This window comes from Lissotriton helveticus, chromosome 9, assembly GCF_964261635.1.
Source record: "Lissotriton helveticus chromosome 9, aLisHel1.1, whole genome shotgun sequence".
Classification (NCBI taxonomy): Eukaryota; Metazoa; Chordata; class Amphibia; order Caudata; family Salamandridae; genus Lissotriton; species Lissotriton helveticus.
This window is the reverse complement of record NC_136070.1, coordinates 257,330,170-257,351,739: the sequence shown is the minus strand read 5'-3', so window position 1 is coordinate 257,351,739 and position 21,570 is coordinate 257,330,170. Positions and strand designations below refer to the sequence as shown.

General features: G+C 49.3%; 1 protein-coding gene across 2 annotated transcripts in view; it reads left to right on the top strand.

The window, feature by feature from the left end:
* The window catches only part of PGF (placental growth factor), a 185,634-nt gene that overhangs the window by 105,722 nt on the left and 58,342 nt on the right, over nucleotides 1-21,570 (top strand). For both annotated transcript variants that reach the window (XM_078659904.1, XM_078659905.1), the window contains one exon: nucleotides 12,742-12,938. In XM_078659904.1, coding sequence (XP_078516030.1) covers nucleotides 12,742-12,938 — 197 coding nt within the window. The remainder of the gene's footprint in view (nucleotides 1-12,741; nucleotides 12,939-21,570) is intronic.

The following is a 21,570-nucleotide window of genomic DNA, read 5'->3' as shown; positions in this document are numbered from 1 at the left end:
ATTCGGTGGAGACAGACCCCAAAGCCTAGGGTTTTTTTGGTCTCTGTTACAACATGCAGTGGAGACAGACCCCAAAGCTTATGGGTTTCTTTGGTCTCTATTACAAGTTACAACATGCAGTGGAGATTGGTCTCTGTTACAACATGCAGTGGAGACAGACCCCAAAGCTAGGGGTTTCTTTGGTCTCTGTTACAACATGCAGTGGAGACAAGCCCCAAAGCCTAGGGGTTTCTTTGGTCTCTGTTACAACACACAATGGAGACAGACCCCATAGCCTAGGGGGATCTTTGGTCTCTGTTACAACATGCAGTGGAGACAGACCACAAAGCCTATGGGTTTCTTTGGTGTCTATTACAACATGCAGTGGAGACTGACCGCAAAGCCTAGGGGTTTCTATGGTCTCTGTTACAACACGCAGTGGAAACAGACCCCAAAGCCTAGGGGTTTCTCTGGTCTCTGTTACAACACGCAGTGGAGACAGACCCCAAAGCCGAGGGGTTTCTTTGGTCTCTGTAAAACACGCAGTGGAGACAGACCCCAAAGCCGAGGGGTTTCTTTGGTCTCTGTAAAACACGCAGGTGTGACAGACCCCAAAGCCTATGGGTTTCTTTGTTCTCTGTTACAACACGCAGTGGAGACAGACCCCAAAGCCTTGGGGTTTCTTTGGTCTCTGTTACAACATGCACTGGAGACAGACCCCAAAGCCGAGGGGTTTCTTTGGTCTCTGTAAAACACGCAGGTGTGACAGACCCCAAAGCCTATGGGTTTCTTTGTTCTCTGTTACAACACGCAGTGGAGACAGACCCCAAAGCCTATGGGTTTCTTTGGTCTCTGTAAAACACGCAGGTGTGACAGACCCCAAAGCCTATGGGTTTCTTTGTTCTCTGTTACAACACGCAGTGGAGACAGACCCCAAAGCCTATGGGTTTCTTTGGTCTCTGTTACAACACGCAGTGGAGACAGACCCCAAAGCCTTGGGGTTTCTTTGGTCTCTGTTACAACATGCACTGGAGACAGACCCCAAACCTAGGGTTTTTTTTGGTCTCTATTACAACACGCAGTGGAGACAGACCCCCAAAGCCTAAGGGTTTTTGGTCTCTGCTCCAACACGCAGTGGAGACTGACCCCAAAGCCTGGGGGTTTCTTTGGTCGCTGTTACAACACGCAGTGGAGACAGACCCCAATGCCTAGGGGTTTCTTTGTCCTCTGTTACAACACGCAGTGGAGACAGACCCCAAAGCCTAAGGGTTTTTGGTCTCTGCTCCAACACGCAGTGGAGACTGACCCCAAAGCCTGGGGGTTTCTTTGGTCGCTGTTACAACACGCAGTGGAGACAGACCCCAAAGCCTAGGGGTTTCTTTGGTCTCGATTACAACACGCAGTGGAGACAGACCCCAAAGCCTTGGAGTTTCTTTGGTCTCTGTTACAACACGCAGTGGAGACAGTCCTCAAAGCCTAGGGGTTTCTTTGGTCTCGATTACAACACACAGTGGAGACAGACCCCAAAGCCTTGGGGTTTCTTTGGTCTCTGTTACAACATGCACTGGAGACAGACCCCAAAGCCTATGGGTTTCTTTGGTCTCTATTACAACATGGAGTGGAGACAGACCCAAAGTCCTAAGGGTTTCTTTGTCCTCTGTTACAACACGCAGTGGAGACAGACCCCAAAGCCTAAGGGTTTCTTTGGTCTCTGCTCCAACACGCAGTGGAGACTGACCCCAAAGCCTGGGGGTTTCTTTGGTCTCTGTTACAACACGCAGTGGAGACAGACCCCAAAGCCTATGGGTTTCTTTGATCTCTGTTACAACACGCAGTGGAGACAGACCCCAAAGCCTAGGGTTTATTTTGGTCTGTATTACAACATGCAGTGGAAACAGACCCCAAAGGTTTATTTGGTCTCTCTTACAACCCGCAGTGGAGACAGACCCCAAAGCAAAAGGGTTTCTTTGGTCTCTGTTACAACATGTAGGGGAGACGGACCGCAAAGTCTAGGGTTTTCTTTGGTCTCTGTTCCAACATTCAGTGGAGAAAGACCCCAAAGCCTAGGGATTTCTTTGTTCTCTCTTACAACATACAGTCGAGACAGACCCCAGAGCCTAGGGGTTTCTTTGGTTTCTGTTACAACATGTGGTGGAGACAGACCCCAAAGCCTATGGGTTTCTTTTGTCTCTAGTACAACATGTAGTGGGGGCTGACCCAATCGGCTGCAGGATTCTTTGGTCTCTGTTACAGCATGCGGTTGAGACAGACCCCAAAGCCTAGGGATTTTTTTGGTCTCTGTTACAACACAAAATGGGGGCTGACACTTTAGTCTGCATGATTCTTGATCTCTGTTACAACATGCAGTGGAGATAAACCCCAAAGCTTATGGGTTTCTTTGGTCTCTATTACAACACGCAGTGGAGACAGACCCCAAAGCCTAGGGGTTTCTTTGGTCTCTGTTACAACGCGCAGTGGAGACAGACCCCAAAGCCTATGGGTTTCTTTGGTCTCTGTTACAACACAAAAGTGGATACAGACTTACAAAGCCTATGGGGTTGTTTGGTCTCTGTTACAACATACAGTGGAGACAGACCCCAGAGCCTAGGGGTTTCTTTGGTTTCTGTTACAACATGCCCTGGAGACGGACCCCAAAGCATAGGGGTTTCTTTGGTCTCTGTTACAACACGCAGTGGAGACAGACCCCAAAGCCTATTGGTTTCTTTGGTCTCTGTTACAACACGCAGTGGAGACAGACCCCAAAGCCTATGGGTTTCTTTGGTCTCTGTTACAACATATAGTGGAGACAGACCCCAGAGCCTAGGGGTTTCTTTGGATTTTAATAAAACATGCGCTGGAAACGGACGCCAAACCCTAGGGGGTTTCTTTTGTCTCTATTACAACATGTAGTGGGGGCTGACCCAATCGTCTGCAGGATTCTTTGGTCTCTGTTACAACATTCGGTGGAGACAGACCCCAAAGCCTAGGGTTTTTTTGGTCTCTGTTACAACATGCAGTGGAGACAGACCCCAAAGCTTATGGGTTTCTTTGGTCTCTATTACAAGTTACAACATGCAGTGGAGATTGGTCTCTGTTACAACATGCAGTGGAGACAGACCCCAAAGCCTAGGGGTTTCTATGGTCTCTGTTACAACACGCAGTGGAAACAGACCCCAAAGCCTAGGGGTTTCTTTGGTCTCTGTAAAACACGCAGGTGTGACAGACCCCAAAGCCTATGGGTTTCTTTGTTCTCTGTTACAACACGCAGTGGAGACAGACCCCAAAGCCTATGGGTTTCTTTGGTCTCTGTTACAACACGCAGTGGAGACAGACCCCAAAGCCTTGGGGTTTCTTTGGTCTCTGTTACAACATGCACTGGAGACAGACCCCAAACCTAGGGTTTTCTTTGGTCTCTGCTCCAACACGCAGTGGAGACTGACCCCAAAGCCTGGGGGTTTCTTTGGTCGCTGTTACAACACGCAGTGGAGACAGACGCAAAGGCCTAAGGGTTTCTTTGTCCTCTGTTACAACACGCAGTGGAGACAGACCCCAAAGCCTAAGGGTTTATTTGGTCTCTGCTCCAACACGCAGTGGAGACTGACCCCAAAGCCTGGGGGTTTCTTTGGTCGCTGTTACAACACGCAGTGGAGACAGACCCCAAAGCCTATGGGTTTCTTTGGTCTCTGTTACAACACGCAGTGGAGACAGACCCCAATGCCTAGGGGTTTCTTTGGTCTCTGTTACAACACGCAGTGGAGACAGACCCCCAAAGCCTAGGGGTTTCTCTGGTCTCTGTTACAACACGCAGTGGAGACAGACCCCAAAGCCTAGGGTTTTTTTTGGTCTGTATTACAACATGCAGTGGAAACAGACCCAAAAGTTTATTTGGTCTCTCTTACAACCCGCAGTGGAGACAGACCCCAAAGGAAAAGGGTTTCTTTGGTCTCTGTTACAACAAGCAGTGGAGACAGACCCCAAAGCTTACGGGTTTCTCTGGTCTCTGTTACAACACGCAGTGGAGACAGACCCCAAAGCCTAGGGGTTTCTTTGGTCTCTGTTACAACACGCAGTGGAGACAGACCCCAAAGCCTAGGGGTTTCTTTGGTCTCTGTTACAACACACAGTGGAGACAGACCCCAAAGCCTAGGGGTTTCTTTGGTCTCTGTTACAACACGCAGTGGAGACAGACCCCAAAGCCTAGGGGTTTCTTTGGTCTCTGTTACAACACACAGTGGAGACAGACCCCATAGCCTAGGGGTTTCTTTGGTCTCTATTACAACACGCAGTGGAGACAGACCCCAAAGCCTATGGGTTTCTTTAGTCTCTATTACAACACGCAGTGGACACAGACCCCAAAGCCTATGGGTTTCTTTGGTCTCTATTACAACACGCAGTGGAGACAGACCGCAAAGCCTAGGGGTTTCTATGGTCTCTGTTACAACACGCAGTGGAGACAGACCGCAAAGCCTAGGGGCTTCTATGGTCTCTGTTACAACACGCAGTGGAGACAGACCCCAAAGCCTAAGGGTTTCTTTGGTCTCTGCTCCAACACGCAGTGGAGACTGACCCCAAAGCCTGGGGGTTTCTTTGGTCTCTGTTACAACACGCAGTGGAGACAGACCCCAAAGCCTATGGGTTTCTTTGATCTCTGTTACAACACGCAGTGGAGACAGACCCCAAAGCAAGCCTAGGGGTTTCTTTGGTCTCTGTTACAACACGCAGTGGAGACAGACCCCCAAAGCCTACGGGTTTCTCTGGTCTCTGTTACAACACGCAGTGGAGACAGACCCCAAAGCCTAGGGTTTATTTTGGTCTGTATTACAACATGCAGTGGAAACAGACCCCAAAGGTTTATTTGGTCTCTCTTACAACCCGCAGTGGAGACAGACCCCAAAGCAAAAGGGTTTCTTTGGTCTCTGTTACAACATGTAGGGGAGACGGACCGCAAAGTCTAGGGTTTTCTTTGGTCTCTGTTCCAACATGCAGTGGAGAAAGACCCCAAAGCCTAGGGATTTCTTTGTTCTCTCTTACAACATACAGTCGAGACAGACCCCAGAGCCTAGGGGTTTCTTTGGTTTCTGTTACAACATGTGGTGGAGACAGACCCCAAAGCCTATGGGTATCTTTTGTCTCTAGTACAACATGTAGTGGGGGCTGACCCAATCGGCTGCAGGATTCTTTGGTCTCTGTTACAACATGCGGTTGAGACAGACCCCAAAGCCTAGGGATTTTTTTGGTCTCTGTTACAACACAAAATGGGGGCTGACACTTTAGTCTGCATGATTCTTGATCTCTGTTACAACATGCAGTGGAGATAAACCCCAAAGCTTATGGGTTTCTTTGGTCTCTATTACAACACGCAGTGGAGACAGACCCCAAAGCCTAGGGGGTTCTTTGGTCTCTGTTACAACGCGCAGTGGAGACAGACCCCAAAGCCTATGGGTTTCTTTGGTCTCTGTTACAACACAAAAGTGGATACAGACTTACAAAGCCTATGGGGTTGTTTGGTCTCTGTTACAACATACAGTGGAGACAGACCCCAGAGCCTAGGGGTTTCTTTGGTTTCTGTTACAACATGCCCTGGAGACGGACCCCAAAGCATAGGGGTTTCTTTGGTCTCTGTTACAACACGCAGTGGAGACAGACCCCAAAGCCTATTGGTTTCTTTGGTCTCTGTTACAACACGCAGTGGAGACAGACCCCAAAGCCTATGGGTTTCTTTGGTCTCTGTTACAACATATAGTGGAGACAGACCCCAGAGCCTAGGGGTTTCTTTGGATTTTGTTAAAACATGCGCTGGAAACGGACGCCAAACCCTAGGGGGTTTCTTTTGTCTCTATTACAACATGTAGTGGGGGCTGACCCAATCGTCTGCAGGATTCTTTGGTCTCTGTTACAACATTCGGTGGAGACAGACCCCAAAGCCTAGGGTTTTTTTGGTCTCTGTTACAACATGCAGTGGAGACAGACCCCAAAGCTTATGGGTTTCTTTGGTCTCTATTACAAGTTACAACATGCAGTGGAGATTGGTCTCTGTTACAACATGCAGTGGAGACAGACCCCAAAGCTAGGGGTTTCTTTGGTCTCTGTTACAACATGCAGTGGAGACAAGCCCCAAAGCCTAGGGGTTTCTTTGGTCTCTGTTACAACACACAATGGAGACAGACCCCATAGCCTAGGGGGATCTTTGGTCTCTGTTACAACATGCAGTGGAGACAGACCACAAAGCCTATGGGTTTCTTTGGTGTCTATTACAACATGCAGTGGAGACTGACCGCAAAGCCTAGGGGTTTCTATGGTCTCTGTTACAACACGCAGTGGAAACAGACCCCAAAGCCTAGGGGTTTCTCTGGTCTCTGTTACAACACGCAGTGGAGACAGACCCCAAAGCCGAGGGGTTTCTTTGGTCTCTGTAAAACACGCACTGGAGACAGACCCCAAAGCCGAGGGGTTTCTTTGGTCTCTGTAAAACACGCAGGTGTGACAGAACCCAAAGCCTATGGGTTTCTTTGTTCTCTGTTACAACACGCAGTGGAGACAGACCCCAAAGCCTTGGGGTTTCTTTGGTCTCTGTTACAACATGCACTGGAGACAGACCCCAAAGCCGAGGGGTTTCTTTGGTCTCTGTAAAACACGCAGGTGTGACAGACCCCAAAGCCTATGGGTTTCTTTGTTCTCTGTTACAACACGCAGTGGAGACAGACCCCAAAGCCTATGGGTTTCTTTGGTCTCTGTAAAACACGCAGGTGTGACAGACCCCAAAGCCTATGGGTTTCTTTGTTCTCTGTTACAACACGCAGTGGAGACAGACCCCAAAGCCTATGGGTTTCTTTGGTCTCTGTTACAACACGCAGTGGAGACAGACCCCAAAGCCTTGGGGTTTCTTTGGTCTCTGTTACAACATGCACTGGAGACAGACCCCAAACCTAGGGTTTTTTTTGGTCTCTATTACAACACGCAGTGGAGACAGACCCCCAAAGCCTAAGGGTTTTTGGTCTCTGCTCCAACACGCAGTGGAGACTGACCCCAAAGCCTGGGGGTTTCTTTGGTCGCTGTTACAACACGCAGTGGAGACAGACCCCAATGCCTAGGGGTTTCTTTGTCCTCTGTTACAACACGCAGTGGAGACAGACCCCAAAGCCTAAGGGTTTTTGGTCTCTGCTCCAACACGCAGTGGAGACTGACCCCAAAGCCTGGGGGTTTCTTTGGTCGCTGTTACAACATGCAGTGGAGACAGACCCCAAAGCCTAGGGGTTTCTTTGGTCTCGATTACAACACGCAGTGGAGACAGACCCCAAAGCCTTGGGGTTTCTTTGGTCTCTGTTACAACACGCAGTGGAGACAGTCCTCAAAGCCTAGGGGTTTCTTTGGTCTCGATTACAACACGCAGTGGAGACAGACCCCAAAGCCTTGGGGTTTCTTTGGTCTCTGTTACAACATGCACTGGAGACAGACCCCAAAGCCTATGGGTTTCTTTGGTCTCTATTACAACATGGAGTGGAGACAGACCCAAAGTCCTAAGGGTTTCTTTGTCCTCTGTTACAACACGCAGTGGAGACAGACCCCAAAGCCTAAGGGTTTCTTTGGTCTCTGCTCCAACACGCAGTGGAGACTGACCCCAAAGCCTGGGGGTTTCTTTGGTCTCTGTTACAACACGCAGTGGAGACAGACCCCAAAGCCTATGGGTTTCTTTGATCTCTGTTACAACACGCAGTGGAGACAGACCCCAAAGCCTAGGGGTTTCTTTGGTCTCTGTTACAACACGCAGTGGAGACAGACCCCCAAAGCCTACGGGTTTCTCTGGTCTCTGTTACAACACGCAGTGGAGACAGACCCCAAAGCCTAGGGTTTATTTTGGTCTGTATTACAACATGCAGTGGAAACAGACCCCAAAGGTTTATTTGGTCTCTCTTACAACCCGCAGTGGAGACAGACCCCAAAGCAAAAGGGTTTCTTTGGTCTCTGTTACAACATGTAGGGGAGACGGACCGCAAAGTCTAGGGTTTTCTTTGGTCTCTGTTCCAACATGCAGTGGAGAAAGACCCCAAAGCCTAGGGATTTCTTTGTTCTCTCTTACAACATACAGTCGAGACAGACCCCAGAGCCTAGGGGTTTCTTTGGTTTCTGTTACAACATGTGGTGGAGACAGACCCCAAAGCCTATGGGTTTCTTTTGTCTCTAGTACAACATGTAGTGGGGGCTGACCCAATCGGCTGCAGGATTCTTTGGTCTCTGTTACAACATGCGGTTGAGACAGACCCCAAAGCCTAGGGATTTTTTTGGTCTCTGTTACAACACAAAATGGGGGCTGACACTTTAGTCTGCATGATTCTTGATCTCTGTTACAACATGCAGTGGAGATAAACCCCAAAGCTTATGGGTTTCTTTGGTCTCTATTACAACACGCAGTGGAGACAGACCCCAAAGCCTAGGGGTTTCTTTGGTCTCTGTTACAACGCGCAGTGGAGACAGACCCCAAAGCCTATGGGTTTCTTTGGTCTCTGTTACAACACAAAAGTGGATACAGACTTACAAAGCCTATGGGGTTGTTTGGTCTCTGTTACAACATACAGTGGAGACAGACCCCAGAGCCTAGGGGTTTCTTTGGTTTCTGTTACAACATGCCCTGGAGACGGACCCCAAAGCATAGGGGTTTCTTTGGTCTCTGTTACAACACGCAGTGGAGACAGACCCCAAAGCCTATTGGTTTCTTTGGTCTCTGTTACAACACGCAGTGGAGACAGACCCCAAAGCCTATGGGTTTCTTTGGTCTCTGTTACAACATATAGTGGAGACAGACCCCAGAGCCTAGGGGTTTCTTTGGATTTTGTTAAAACATGCGCTGGAAACGGACGCCAAACCCTAGGGGGTTTCTTTTGTCTCTATTACAACATGTAGTGGGGCCTGACCCAATCGTCTGCAGGATTCTTTGGTCTCTGTTACAACATTCGGTGGAGACAGACCCCAAAGCCTAGGGTTTTTTTGGTCTCTGTTACAACATGCAGTGGAGACAGACCCCAAAGCTTATGGGTTTCTTTGGTCTCTATTACAAGTTACAACATGCAGTGGAGATTGGTCTCTGTTACAACATGCAGTGGAGACAGACCCCAAAGCCTAGGGGTTTCTATGGTCTCTGTTACAACACGCAGTGGAAACAGACCCCAAATCCTAGGGGTTTCTTTGGTCTCTGTAAAACACGCAGGTGTGACAGACCCCAAAGCCTATGGGTTTCTTTGTTCTCTGTTACAACACGCAGTGGAGACAGACCCCAAAGCCTATGGGTTTCTTTGGTCTCTGTTACAACACGCAGTGGAGACAGACCCCAAAGCCTTGGGGTTTCTTTGGTCTCTGTTACAACATGCACTGGAGACAGACCCCAAACCTAGGGTTTTCTTTGGTCTCTGCTCCAACACGCAGTGGAGACTGACCCCAAAGCCTGGGGGTTTCTTTGGTCGCTGTTACAACACGCAGTGGAGACAGACGCAAAGGCCTAAGGGTTTCTTTGTCCTCTGTTACAACACGCAGTGGAGACAGACCCCAAAGCCTAAGGGTTTATTTGGTCTCTGCTCCAACACGCAGTGGAGACTGACCCCAAAGCCTGGGGGTTTCTTTGGTCGCTGTTACAACACGCAGTGGAGACAGACCCCAAAGCCTATGGGTTTCTTTGGTCTCTGTTACAACACGCAGTGGAGACAGACCCCAATGCCTAGGGGTTTCTTTGGTCTCTGTTACAACACGCAGTGGAGACAGACCCCCAAAGCCTAGGGGTTTCTCTGGTCTCTGTTACAACACGCAGTGGAGACAGACCCCAAAGCCTAGGGTTTTTTTTGGTCTGTATTACAACATGCAGTGGAAACAGACCCAAAGGTTTATTTGGTCTCTCCTACAACCCGCAGTGGAGACAGACCCCAAAGGAAAAGGGTTTCTTTGGTCTCTGTTACAACAAGCAGTGGAGACAGACCCCAAAGCTTACGGGTTTCTCTGGTCTCTGTTACAACACGCAGTGGAGACAGACCCCAAAGCCTAGGGGTTTCTTTGGTCTTTGTTACAACACGCAGTGGAGACAGACCCCAAAGCCTAGGGGTTTCTTTGGTCTCTGTTACAACACACAGTGGAGACAGACCCCAAAGCCTAGGGGTTTCTTTGGTCTCTGTTACAACACGCAGTGGAGACAGACCCCAAAGCCTAGGGGTTTCTTTGGTCTCTGTTACAACACACAGTGGAGACAGACCCCATAGCCTAGGGGTTTCTTTGGTCTCTATTACAACACGCAGTGGAGACAGACCCCAAAGCCTATGGGTTTCTTTAGTCTCTATTACAACACGCAGTGGACACAGACCCCAAAGCCTATGGGTTTCTTTGGTCTCTATTACAACACGCAGTGGAGACAGACCGCAAAGCCTAGGGGTTTCTATGGTCTCTGTTACAACACGCAGTGGAGACAGACCGCAAAGCCTAGGGGCTTCTATGGTCTCTGTTACAACACGCAGTGGAGACAGACCCTAAAGCTTATGGGTTTCTTTGTTCTCTTTTACAACACGCAGTGGAGACAGACCACCAAAGCCTATGGGTTTCTTTGGTTTCTGTTACAACATGCAGTGGAGACAAACTCCAAAGCCTTGGGGTTTCTTGGGTCTCTGTTACAACACGCAGTGGAGACAGACCTCAAAGCTTATGGTTTTTTTTGTTCTCTTTTACAACACGCAGTGGAGACAGACCCCAAAGCCTAGGGGTTTCTTTGGTCTCTGTTACAACACGCAGCGGAGACAGACCCCAACGCCTAAGGGTTTCTTTGGTGTCTGTTACATAATGCTGTGGAGACATACCCCAAAGCCTTGGGGTTTCTTTGGTTTCTGTTACAACCCGCAGTGGAGGCAGACCCCAAAGCCTAGGGGTTTCTTTGGTCTCTGTTACAACATGCAGTGGAGACAGACTCCAAAGCCTAGGGGTTTCTTGGGTCTCTGTTACAACACTCAGTGGAGACAGACCCCAAAGCCTAAGGGTTTCTTTGGTCTCTGTTATGACATGCACTGGTGACTGATCCTATGGTCTACAAGGTTCTTTGATCTCTAGAATTATAGCGTTCAGAGTCGACAGACCTCACCGCCTACAATAGTCTTTGGTCTTTGTTAAAACATACATGTGGCAGGAGACACACACCATTGTTCAAATGTTCCATTTGTCGCTGCTAGAATCTGTGGTGGGGACAGACTTCATAATCTATTAATTCCTTTTGTCTGTTCAACATGTTGTGAAGACATTGGCAGTAGACTACATTGCATTAACTCCCTTATGTCTCTCTTACATGCGCTCCATGGCCACTCCTCCTCCTGTTTCTTTTACAACTTGAGTTGTGGACCAGCACCGCTGTCCACTAGTCCAGATATGTCTCTTGTAGACCACATAGAGAGGGCAGACATCAGTTCCCCCTTCTGCCTTTGCTGCATACTTTTTGCACAGTGTAACGTTTGCCAAATGCTTAGCATTTTGCCGCTTTTTGGTGTCTTTGTTTAACGAATGTTGTCAATTGACGGAATTGTTCCCAATGTCAGGTGTTTTGTTAGGATTTTGCAATCTTCCACTAACCTTTGTTTACATCTCCTATTCTTTTTGTGTAGCTTGTTCTTTGCTTGTTGGGTATTTCCCAGTAGTGGGTCTTTTGAAGGGAAGATCTGATCTTATAACCTTCCATTATTCCTTGTTGATTTGTCCATGTGGATGTGAATTTAGTTGGATTGTTCGTTTCAGTGTAATTCTCCCCTTGGTGTGTTTTGGGTCTCCAAGTCATGTGTGTTGGTTCTGTATGTGTGTTTGGTGTGTGTGTGTTAGTGCATCATTTTGTGTGCGTCAGTTCTATGTGTGTGTGTGTGTGTTTTGTCTGTTGTGTGTCTCCAATTCGTGAATATCCATAATTTATGAGTGTGTGTGTGTTGGTTCTGTCTGTGTTTGTTTTCTAGACCACTTGTCTGTATGTGTTTTTCTTTGTCTCAGTGTTCTGCAGCTTGTGTGCTTCCTCCATAGGGCTTCCTGAATCCCCCGGAGCCCCCTCGCAACACGCTGCCCTTCTACTGGATTTATTCTTTCTCACCTTACCGTGGACACAGGACCATGTCCCTCTCAGGTTTTTCCAGCCTCCAGCCCACCGCTACGCAGACGTTTTTCACTGCGCCACCCCTGTACCTCCCCCCTCCGAAGCTTTTCCACCCAGCCTGACCCGCAGCACTGCCTTTTCGGCAACCCGGTCCTGAAGATGATCCTGAATCTCTAGGATCGAAACGTCGTCGACTCCTCAGTGCAACCGACGGCGCCAAACATCTTGTGGTTCATTTAAATCGCTCACTCTTTGCCTACACAATCATTGTAAATTATTCTTGTTGAACCACAGATTCCTCTGTACATAATTCACAATTTTTGTCACCTTGCGCCTTTCGTTGATTTTACATTGTTATTTGCGTCGCTACTTGTATGTGTCACAAGCACATTTGTGCACCAAGTCCAATCCGGGCTGCCTATGCATTCTATGCCTACAGTGCTGCTACAACTGTACCGTTTTTAATTTTTGACTTCAATTATATGATGCCATGTGCACATTTCAAAAATGTATCATGAGGCTCCCTTTTGGCTTCCTTGTAATGTATTGCACATACTTGCTTAATTGACTCCCTTAATGATACCAGTTGAGATATTGTTGCCTCTTGTACATCTGAAAGAAGCATATTTGGCAGCCCCAGTGTGACTGACTCTTCACCTTTTCTCCTGCAGCTCTGCCTTTCAGTGATGTCTTGCACCGCAGTGTCTGCCGACCGCTTGAGAAGTTGGTGAACATTTTGACTGAGTACCCAGGTGAGATCGATCATATGTTCAGCCCTTCGTGTGTTCCTTTGCAACGCTGCGCTGGATGCTGCGGGGATGAGCGACTGCAGTGTATAGCAGTGGAAACGGCTAATGTGACAATGGAGGTAAGAGGTCCATGATTCTAATGACCTCCAAAGCCATTATTCAGCTCTGTGTATGTCTCATGCAGGAAATGCATAAATATCAGCCAAGCAAGTTAAGCTGATGACAGCAATAATGGAATCATAAGGGGTGACTGCCACAATGCAAGTGGAGCTGAGGACATCAGCAATGCATGTAAAGTGACTACAATCGTATCCTATGTAGAAATGGGGTCATTAATTGAGAGCTGTGAGAGCCCCACTCAAATAATAAACACAATCCTTGTCAGGGTGGATCACAAAAGTCACTAAATAAACCTGTGCTTAACCTTTTGGTTGCTTGGCACAAAAGCAATCAGGCTTAACTTAGAGACAATGTGTGAAGTATTATACAGCACTAAAACAGTAGTGTAGTGAAAACACAAGAAAAATCCTAAACCAATGTGAAGGAAATAGAGCAAATTACAATAAATAACATTACAGCAAAACAACAAACATTTAATAAGTAGAACCAGAGTTATGCATTTTTAAATTTCAGCTAAAAATAACACGAAGAAGCACAAAGCACCACTCTCGGTTATCTGGTAGCGCTGGACGAGGTCAAAGTCATAAGTTGAGGTTAACCGTGATAGGGCATGGGTCGGATACAGGGACCAGGTTCATCTCAGTGAGGAGTTTATCTTTTTACAAAGTCCAATTCCACACGAGGAGCTTCAGCCAGAGCTCCAAGTTGGGAGGAGCAGTAAAGAAATTGTTATCAGCGCGAAGAGCAGGTTGCTGGCAGAGCTTCACGTTGGCGACTGATGCGGGCGGTCCCTGCTGATGTGAAGAGCAGGTCCCTGGTGGTGGGAGATGTTGAGGTTGTTTGTGGTCACTCAACGCCCCAAACTTCTGGATTTTCACCTGGAGTCCAGTTCTGGCAGTTTTAAAGTAGAAGGAGTACACTCTGTCAGCAGCTCAGGGTTCAGGACCTGGGAGGCACCTTTTGCAGCTCAAGACAAATTCCAGTAGCGTCCAGCCTCAGGCAGATCTAGTGGTGTTGGTTAGCTAGGTAGGGGGGGGAGGCCTTGTTGTGTCCGTCTAGCTCAAACAGAAGGTCAGCCAATTGACACTTAGATTCACTTCTGGTTTCCAGGGGTCAAGGCAATTTCCCAAGCCCATGCATATTCCCAAGCCCAGGTGTGAACTGCCTCATGGAAAGATGGAGCTACGATTTCAAAATATTCCAACTATATGGAAATGTGCAGAATGTAACGTAGTATATATTATTGAGTTATTAACCCACCATCCACCCTTTGGCAAGGTGGAGGGGGCAGAGGCAGACACTTGGGTAGCTGTAGCTGTGTCCTGTCCTTGGGAAAGGTGGGTGGGTATGGACTGGAATGTCCCCTTAAGGTCTCTGAGGCAAGGCAGGGTAGGGAGTAAATATACTCTCCCCTCCCAACCTTGAGCTAGGCAGTCGGGACACTGTTAAGAGCCCCCGTGGTCCTGCCCGGCCAGGGGAGTCTGAGTCCAACTCCTTTTTTTAGGTCTCGCGACCTATCGATGCGCGCATGCGCATCGAGCGGAGCGAGAATTCAAGCGGCGAAAACATCATGAAACCACCAGCTTTTTGCTGGCGTTTTCATGGCGTTTTCTTGCCGTTCATGTGAACCACGTGAGCAACATGCACGCGCATTCACGGCCAGGGCTTCTCCTCCCCTAATTATTCATGGCCGGCCGCAGGCCGGCCGTACTTTCACTTTCCCGCTTCTCCTCCCCTAATCATTCATTCACGGCCGCTCACAGCACATCAAAGGGCTTCGCCCAGCGTGCGCTCTGCATTCTCTCCCCAGCCAGCTTCCCCCATCCCTCGCACCCCCTCCTCCTTCAGGCCCCCACCATTTGCTTCCTGCCTCAGCAGTCGGTAAGCCAGCTGGCGCTTCATGCTTTTACTGTAATTTGCTTGCAGGTAAATACATTTTTCACTTAAGGTGTGCGTTATTTTAGCAACAATTGCCTGACGGTGAAAGACTAACAAAAAAGAATATATTTTTTTTCTTTTAGCCACACCTTTGATTCCCATCGCCAAGCTTACTGACCCCCGCCGCATGACGCTCTCAATCTGTTTCCATACTTTAATGCACTTCGAGCCCTGGTTACAAGGAAGACGGGCACAATGAGCACAGAATGCAGAGACCGATGTAGCTTTCCATCGCTACTGTGCAGTGCAAGATGCAAACCAGAAATCGAAGGCAAATGTATCTCAAATACTTTCACACACTTTAAACGACACCCACTGCACACATCTTTCTATCGGCAGATTTACAGTCTTAACTGCAAAACAGCTTGACTCCATTTTCGGCGCACGTGGGTGGGATACGCGTCTTTCATAGAGTTCCCGCAGAAACATCGCTATTAGCATCACTGCCATTAGCACTCCTTCCCCTGCTCCGGAGTACGCGGTGGCTCTTAACATGGCACTGACAAAAGTCCCCTGTGGCTTTTCTGCCTCCGCCGCCCCCCAAGGTGGTTGCATGGATGTCTCTGAAGTGCAATCAGTGTGTTGGGACCCTGTTACAAACGCTCGATCCATTACCTGAATGCAAATCGTCATTAGTTCTTACTATATATCCAAGAGGATCCGTACATATCGTAGGAACACGATGAAAGACGGCAGCATCAACTCTTACTGCACTGCCTTGCTTCTCTGGTGCCTAACAATAGAACGGAGGGCCACTTCCCCGCCCCACACCTTCATGCGAAAACCGATCCAAATTCCATCTGCACAAACATTTGTCGATGTGGGCACCAACAAACCTGATACAGCACTGTTAAAAATCAGACAGCAAGACACCACAGCTGTGACCTTTAAAGAGAAGGATCCCAACAGGTGGCAGCGGCAAACAAGCATTGGCATAGCCAATAGGTCTCGCTTGGGGACCTTATAAGTATTTAGTTACAAGGATATTGTGCTGCAAAACAAAATACTTATAAGGTCCCACAAGCGAGACCTATTGGCTATGCCAATGCTTGTTGTTTTAATCTCTTTCTGACCTGTGAAACAGGGGAAGGGTATTAATAAGTGGGCAAGGCACACTCCCCACTTATGAATCATTCAGCATCAGCTCTCCTGCTAAGCAGTTTCCTGTATGTCTTTTTCTTGTGTTTTCCTAACAACATTTGTGTACATTGGGAGGAAAACACTTGTGAGTGTACAGTGCACATCTGCAGAGGATTTTACATACTCACCGTGTTTGAATTTTCTAACATCAATGAGTTTACAGGTAGGTTGAAAAATTTACATACTTTGACTTGCGTAATGGACACTCACATTCTGCCTTATATGCCAAAACAAAACAAAAGGGGGTGATGGACGGAGTGTTGAACACTGCAAGCACTCACCCCCAGTCAACTGATCTGGGTTTAATCCATCATCATTCTTTAACTCACTCCGCCACCCCAGTTCAGACATGGCCATATGCAAATCAGTCTGACCCTGTGCCTCATGGGAACAGAACAGCCCGAACTGCAAAGCCAGGTCTTCCCTGGAGCGGAAACAAGCATCCTGGGACCAGTTTCTGGCTAATCAGCTGTCATCAGCCAGGCTAGCTTGAAACCAGTGGCAAAGTGAGCAAGGGACCCACACCTGGCTGATGATGGCTGATAGGCACAGGGTCAGACTGATTTGCATATGGACTTGTCTGTGTTGGGGTGGCGGAGTGAGCTAAAGAATGATGACGGATTAAACCCAGATCAGTTGACTGGGGGTGAGTGCTTGCAATTTTCAACACTCCGTCCATCCTCCCCTTTGGTTTTTATATGCCAAGACATCAGAACGGTTTAGCATCAAACCAAGAAAAGGCACTGAGGGGGCGGAGCCGGGCCAGCGGCCAAGATGGTCGCACGAGAGCCCGGCTCCGCCGGCTCTCCTCTCCCGCCGTCTGTTTTCCAGTCTGCCCCGCACAACGTTGCAGCTTTCGTGTGTCGGAAGGGGTGCCGAGTGGATGTGTTCGCCTTCGGGCGCTTTCCGTGCCTCGGATGCGGAGTTACGGCTATTTTTGTGCCCGGCCTGTGAGTGACTTTCAGCCGGGCCCTGGCGTGGCTGCGCCGCCGCCGGCGAGATCCACATCGCCGGATACAGAGCTATAGGAGGACCCGCCCCACGATTGAACAGGTCAGCCCGCCCCCACAGTCTTGGCTTCAGCGCTGACCCTGCACCGGGAGAACAGATCATACGCTGCTTGTCCCGCTGGTGTGGTGTTCCCCCCCCCTCTCTCCTAAATGGACTTTCTCGACCCCCACTTGTTGCCGGCTGTTTGGATGGCGTGCTGCCTAGCCTGCAATGGACTGCCTACTCCGCATCTTTATTGCATGGGGCTGGCTTCGGCGCGGCACCACCAATGCGCCCTTTCGGATCGTGGGGGATCGTTCAATGTTCATTCACATCAGTGGGGTGCTGACATTCATGGGTAGAGCGTTGGACTGCCGACTTCCTCTTTCCTCCTTTATTGGACTTGGGGCGGGCGGCCATGACACTTGCTCTGATGGCGTTGGGATTTGGGGTCCCCCCCGACGAGTGGTGATTTGCCCGGTTGAGCCCACAATACGTGTTGGACGTACACGCGGTGAAGGCTGCAGAGTGGAATGGACGTTCCCCGCGCGCTGGCAGGGAAGAGCCGGACTTGGATTACTGTTGGGGGCGCCGGCCGCCACCGGAACGGCGAGATACATCGTCGCAGGTATTTTGCACACGAGACCTTGCCCGTGCGGCCATTGCTCGGACCTTTATTGCATATGTTTGGTGTTGGGACCCTGCTCCCTTTTTCTTGGCGACGTGGGAGTAGGTTTGCGCTAGTATCACCTCAGATGTGCCCTTCATTGACTGCCTCTTTGACACCTGCTCGTAAGCCTACGTTGGATGTTCGGAGAGTCTATTGTTCTCATTGGGCACGTTATCCCTTTATTTGTTTATCCTGTTGCTGAACTTTGCAAACCCGAAATGGCCGTCCTGGTGTTCCTAACTACGTTGCTTGGAATGAAGGCGCAAAATGGCGGCGGCGCCCCTGACGTTGCTTCTTTTTGTCACATCGCAGGACATTCGGTTCCTTTAGAGTTGGCATGTCCGCTTGTTGTGCTGCTTCACTTGTGTTTTCCCGCGTGTACCTTTGTGCCCTGTTTCTATTCGGGCCGGCACACTGTATCTACAACATTGACACTTGGCTCCCTTTCCCCTGGCATTGAGAGTTTTTTGCGTATTGTCTGATAAGCTTGCGAGGGTGGGCTACCTAATTGATTTTGTCCCTGCGTATGGGGTTTTTGTAGTTCAATGTTTGTTACAGTGATATTGCAGGGGTGCGGGACTCGGGGGGGGGGAAGGGTCGGGTGCCTTGTCGGAGGGCCCCCCCCTAGCTTCTTTTCCCCTTCTGTGGGTTTTCGATTATTTTCTTCCCCTTTTTTTTCTTTTTCTTTCGTGTTGGATATTGTCTTTCCCTTTCCTCTTGCCTCTTTCTTCCTATATTTCGGGTTTAGACTCTGGGCGACAGGCACGCTGCTAGGGGGGTGGGCCGTGGCCTTGTGCAGTGGTGCAGGGTGGGGGGGTGGGGGTGGGGTGTTGTTTTTGATTCCTTTTAGTTCCATGGCCTTTTTTCATGTTGTTCTCTTGGTCTTTTTAGGTCTCGGCTGTCGATGCGCATGCGCATCGAGCTTGCGAGCCTATTGCGGCTTAAACAACCTTTAACTAAGAAGCAAGGAATCCTGGCGATTCCTTGCAGTGCCCGTGACTTTTAAGCTCAATGCGCATGTGCATTGAGCTTAAAAGCGCGTGCACATCAGTTCCCTCAGCCGCAATCGCCGTCTGTTCCCTCAGCCGCATTCCTCCGACACCTTTTGAAGTGAAGCTTAGCTTCACTTCAAAGGCCCCGGCTTCTTCACACCCACATGCCGCTCTCCCCGCTCCGCCCCCTCCCCTGCCCGCCATGTGCATTTCTCCTACACCCCCTCCCCACAGCAATGCCCTCCGTCTGTTTTACAATTTGAAGAGGTGCCTCCTCACATTTCACTTCACTGCCTTCCAACCTCATGGTTGAAACTTTAGTCACCATCTCCTGTTTGTCGTACCCCAAGCAGCGGTGCACGCACTACCAATCCTTCTGTTATGCCACACATCTCGCAGCTTACATTCCTTCTCTCTTTCTATTCCTCTCCACGTTTCTGCCTCTTTCACTCTCTCTTCCAACTCTCTCCCCCCTCTCCATTTACTTACACAAATCTCGCAGATACCCCAAGCAGCGGTGCACGCACTACCAATCCTTCTGTTATGCCACATCTCGCAGCTTAGATTCCTTCGCTCTTTCTTTTACTCTCCACGTTTCTGCCTGTTTCACTCTCTCTTCCAACTCTCACCCCCCTCTCCATTTACTTACACAAATCTCGCAGATACCCCAAGCAGATTTCCCCGCACTACCAATCCTTCTGTTATGCCACATCTCGCAGCTTAGATTCCTTCGCTCTTTCTTTTCTTTTCCTATCAACGTTTCTGCCTCTTTCACTCTCTCTTCCAACTCTCTCCCCCCTCTCCATTTACTTACACAAATCTCGCATATACCCCAAGCAGCTGTGCCCGCACTACCAATCCTTCTGTTATGCCACATCTCGCAGCTTAGATTCCTTCGCTCTTTCTTTTACTCTCCACGTTTCTGCCTGTTTCACTCTCTCTTCCAACTCTCACCCCCCTCTCCATTTACTTACACAAATCTCGCAGATACCCCAAGCAGATTTCCCCGCACTACCAATCCTTCTGTTATGCCACATCTCGCAGCTTAGATTCCTTCGCTCTTTCTTTTCTTTTCCTATCAACGTTTCTGCCTCTTTCACTCTCTCTTCCAACTCTCTCCCCCCTCTCCATTTACTTACACAAATCTCGCAGATACCCCGAGCAGCTGTGCCCGCACTACCAATCCTTCTGTTATGCCACATCTCGCAGCTTAGATTCCTTCGCTCTTTCTTTTACTCTCCACGTTTTTGCCTCTTTCACTCTCTCTTCCAACTCTCTCTCCCCTCTCCATTTACTTACACAAATCTCGCAGATACCCCAAGCAGCTGTGCCCGCACTACCAATCCTTCTGTTATGCCACATCTCGCAGCTTTGATTCCTTCGCTCTTTCTTTTCTTTTCCTATCAACGTTTCTGCCTCTTTCACTCTCTCTTCCAACTCTCTCCCCCCTCTCCATTTACTTACACAAATCTCGCAGATACCCCAAGCAGCGGTGCACGCACTACCAATCCTTCTGTTATGCCACATCTCGCAGCTTAGATTCCTTCGCTCTTTCTTTTACTCTCCACGTTTCTGCCTGTTTCACTCTCTCTTCCAACTCTCTCCCCCTCTCCATTTACTTACACAAATCTCGCAGATACCCCAAGCAGCTGTGCCCGCACTACCAATCCTTCTGTTATGCCACATCTCTTACTTTACAGATTCGCGCTTTCTTTTCCTCTCCACGTTTCTGCCTCTTTCACTCTCTCTTCCACCTTTCTCCCTCCACCTCCATTTACTTACACAAATCTTGGTGAGGCACAGGCAGCAACACTCCAAGCTTCCCTCACACACAGAGCAGGTACAGCACAGGCAGCAACAGTGCAAGCTTCCCTCACACATAGATCAGGTACAGCACAGGCGGCAGCAGTGCAAGCTTCCATCACACACGGAGCAGGTACAGCACAGGCAACGGCAATGCAAGCTTCACTCAAACACGGAGCAGGTACAGCACAGCCAACAGCAGTGCAAGCTTCCCTTACACATGGAACAGGTACAGCACCGACAGCAGCAGTGCAAGCTTCCCTCACACATAGATCAGGTACAGCACAGGCGGCAGCAGTGCAAGCTTCCCTCACACACGGAGCAGGTACAGCACAGGCAACAGCAGTGCAATCTTCCCTTACACATGGAACAGGTACAGCACCGACAGCAGCAGTGCAAGCTTCCCTCACACATAGATCAGGTACAGCACAGGCGGCAGCAGTGCAAGCTTCCCTCACACACAGAGCAGGTACAGCACAGGCAGCAGCAGTGCAAGCTTCCCTCACACATAGATCAGGTACAGCACAGGCGGCAGCAGTGCAAGCTTCCCTTACACAAATCTCGCAGATACCCCGAGCAGCTGTGCCCGCACTAACAATCGTTCTGTTATGCCACATCTCGCAGCTTAGATTCCTTTGCTCTTTCTTTTCTTTTCCTATCAACGTTTCTGCCTCTTTCACTCTCTCTTCCAACTCTCTCCCCCCTCTCCATTTACTTACACAAATATCGCATATACCCCAAGCAGCTGTGCCCGCACTACCAATCCTTCTGTTATGCCACATCTCGCAATCTTCCATCACACACGGAGCTGGTACAGCACAGGCAATGGCAATGCAAGCTTCACTCAAACACGGAGCAGGTACAGCACAGGCAACAGCAGTGCAAGCTTCCCTTACACATGGAACAGGTACAGCACCGACAGCAGCAGTGCAAGCTTCCCTCACACATAGATCAGGTACAGCACAGGCGGCAGCAGTGCAAGCTTCCCTCACACACAGAGCAGGTACAGCACAGGCAGCAGCAGTGCAAGCTTCCCTCACACATAGATCAGGTACAGCACAGGCGGCAGCAGTGCAAGCTTCCCTTACACATGGAACA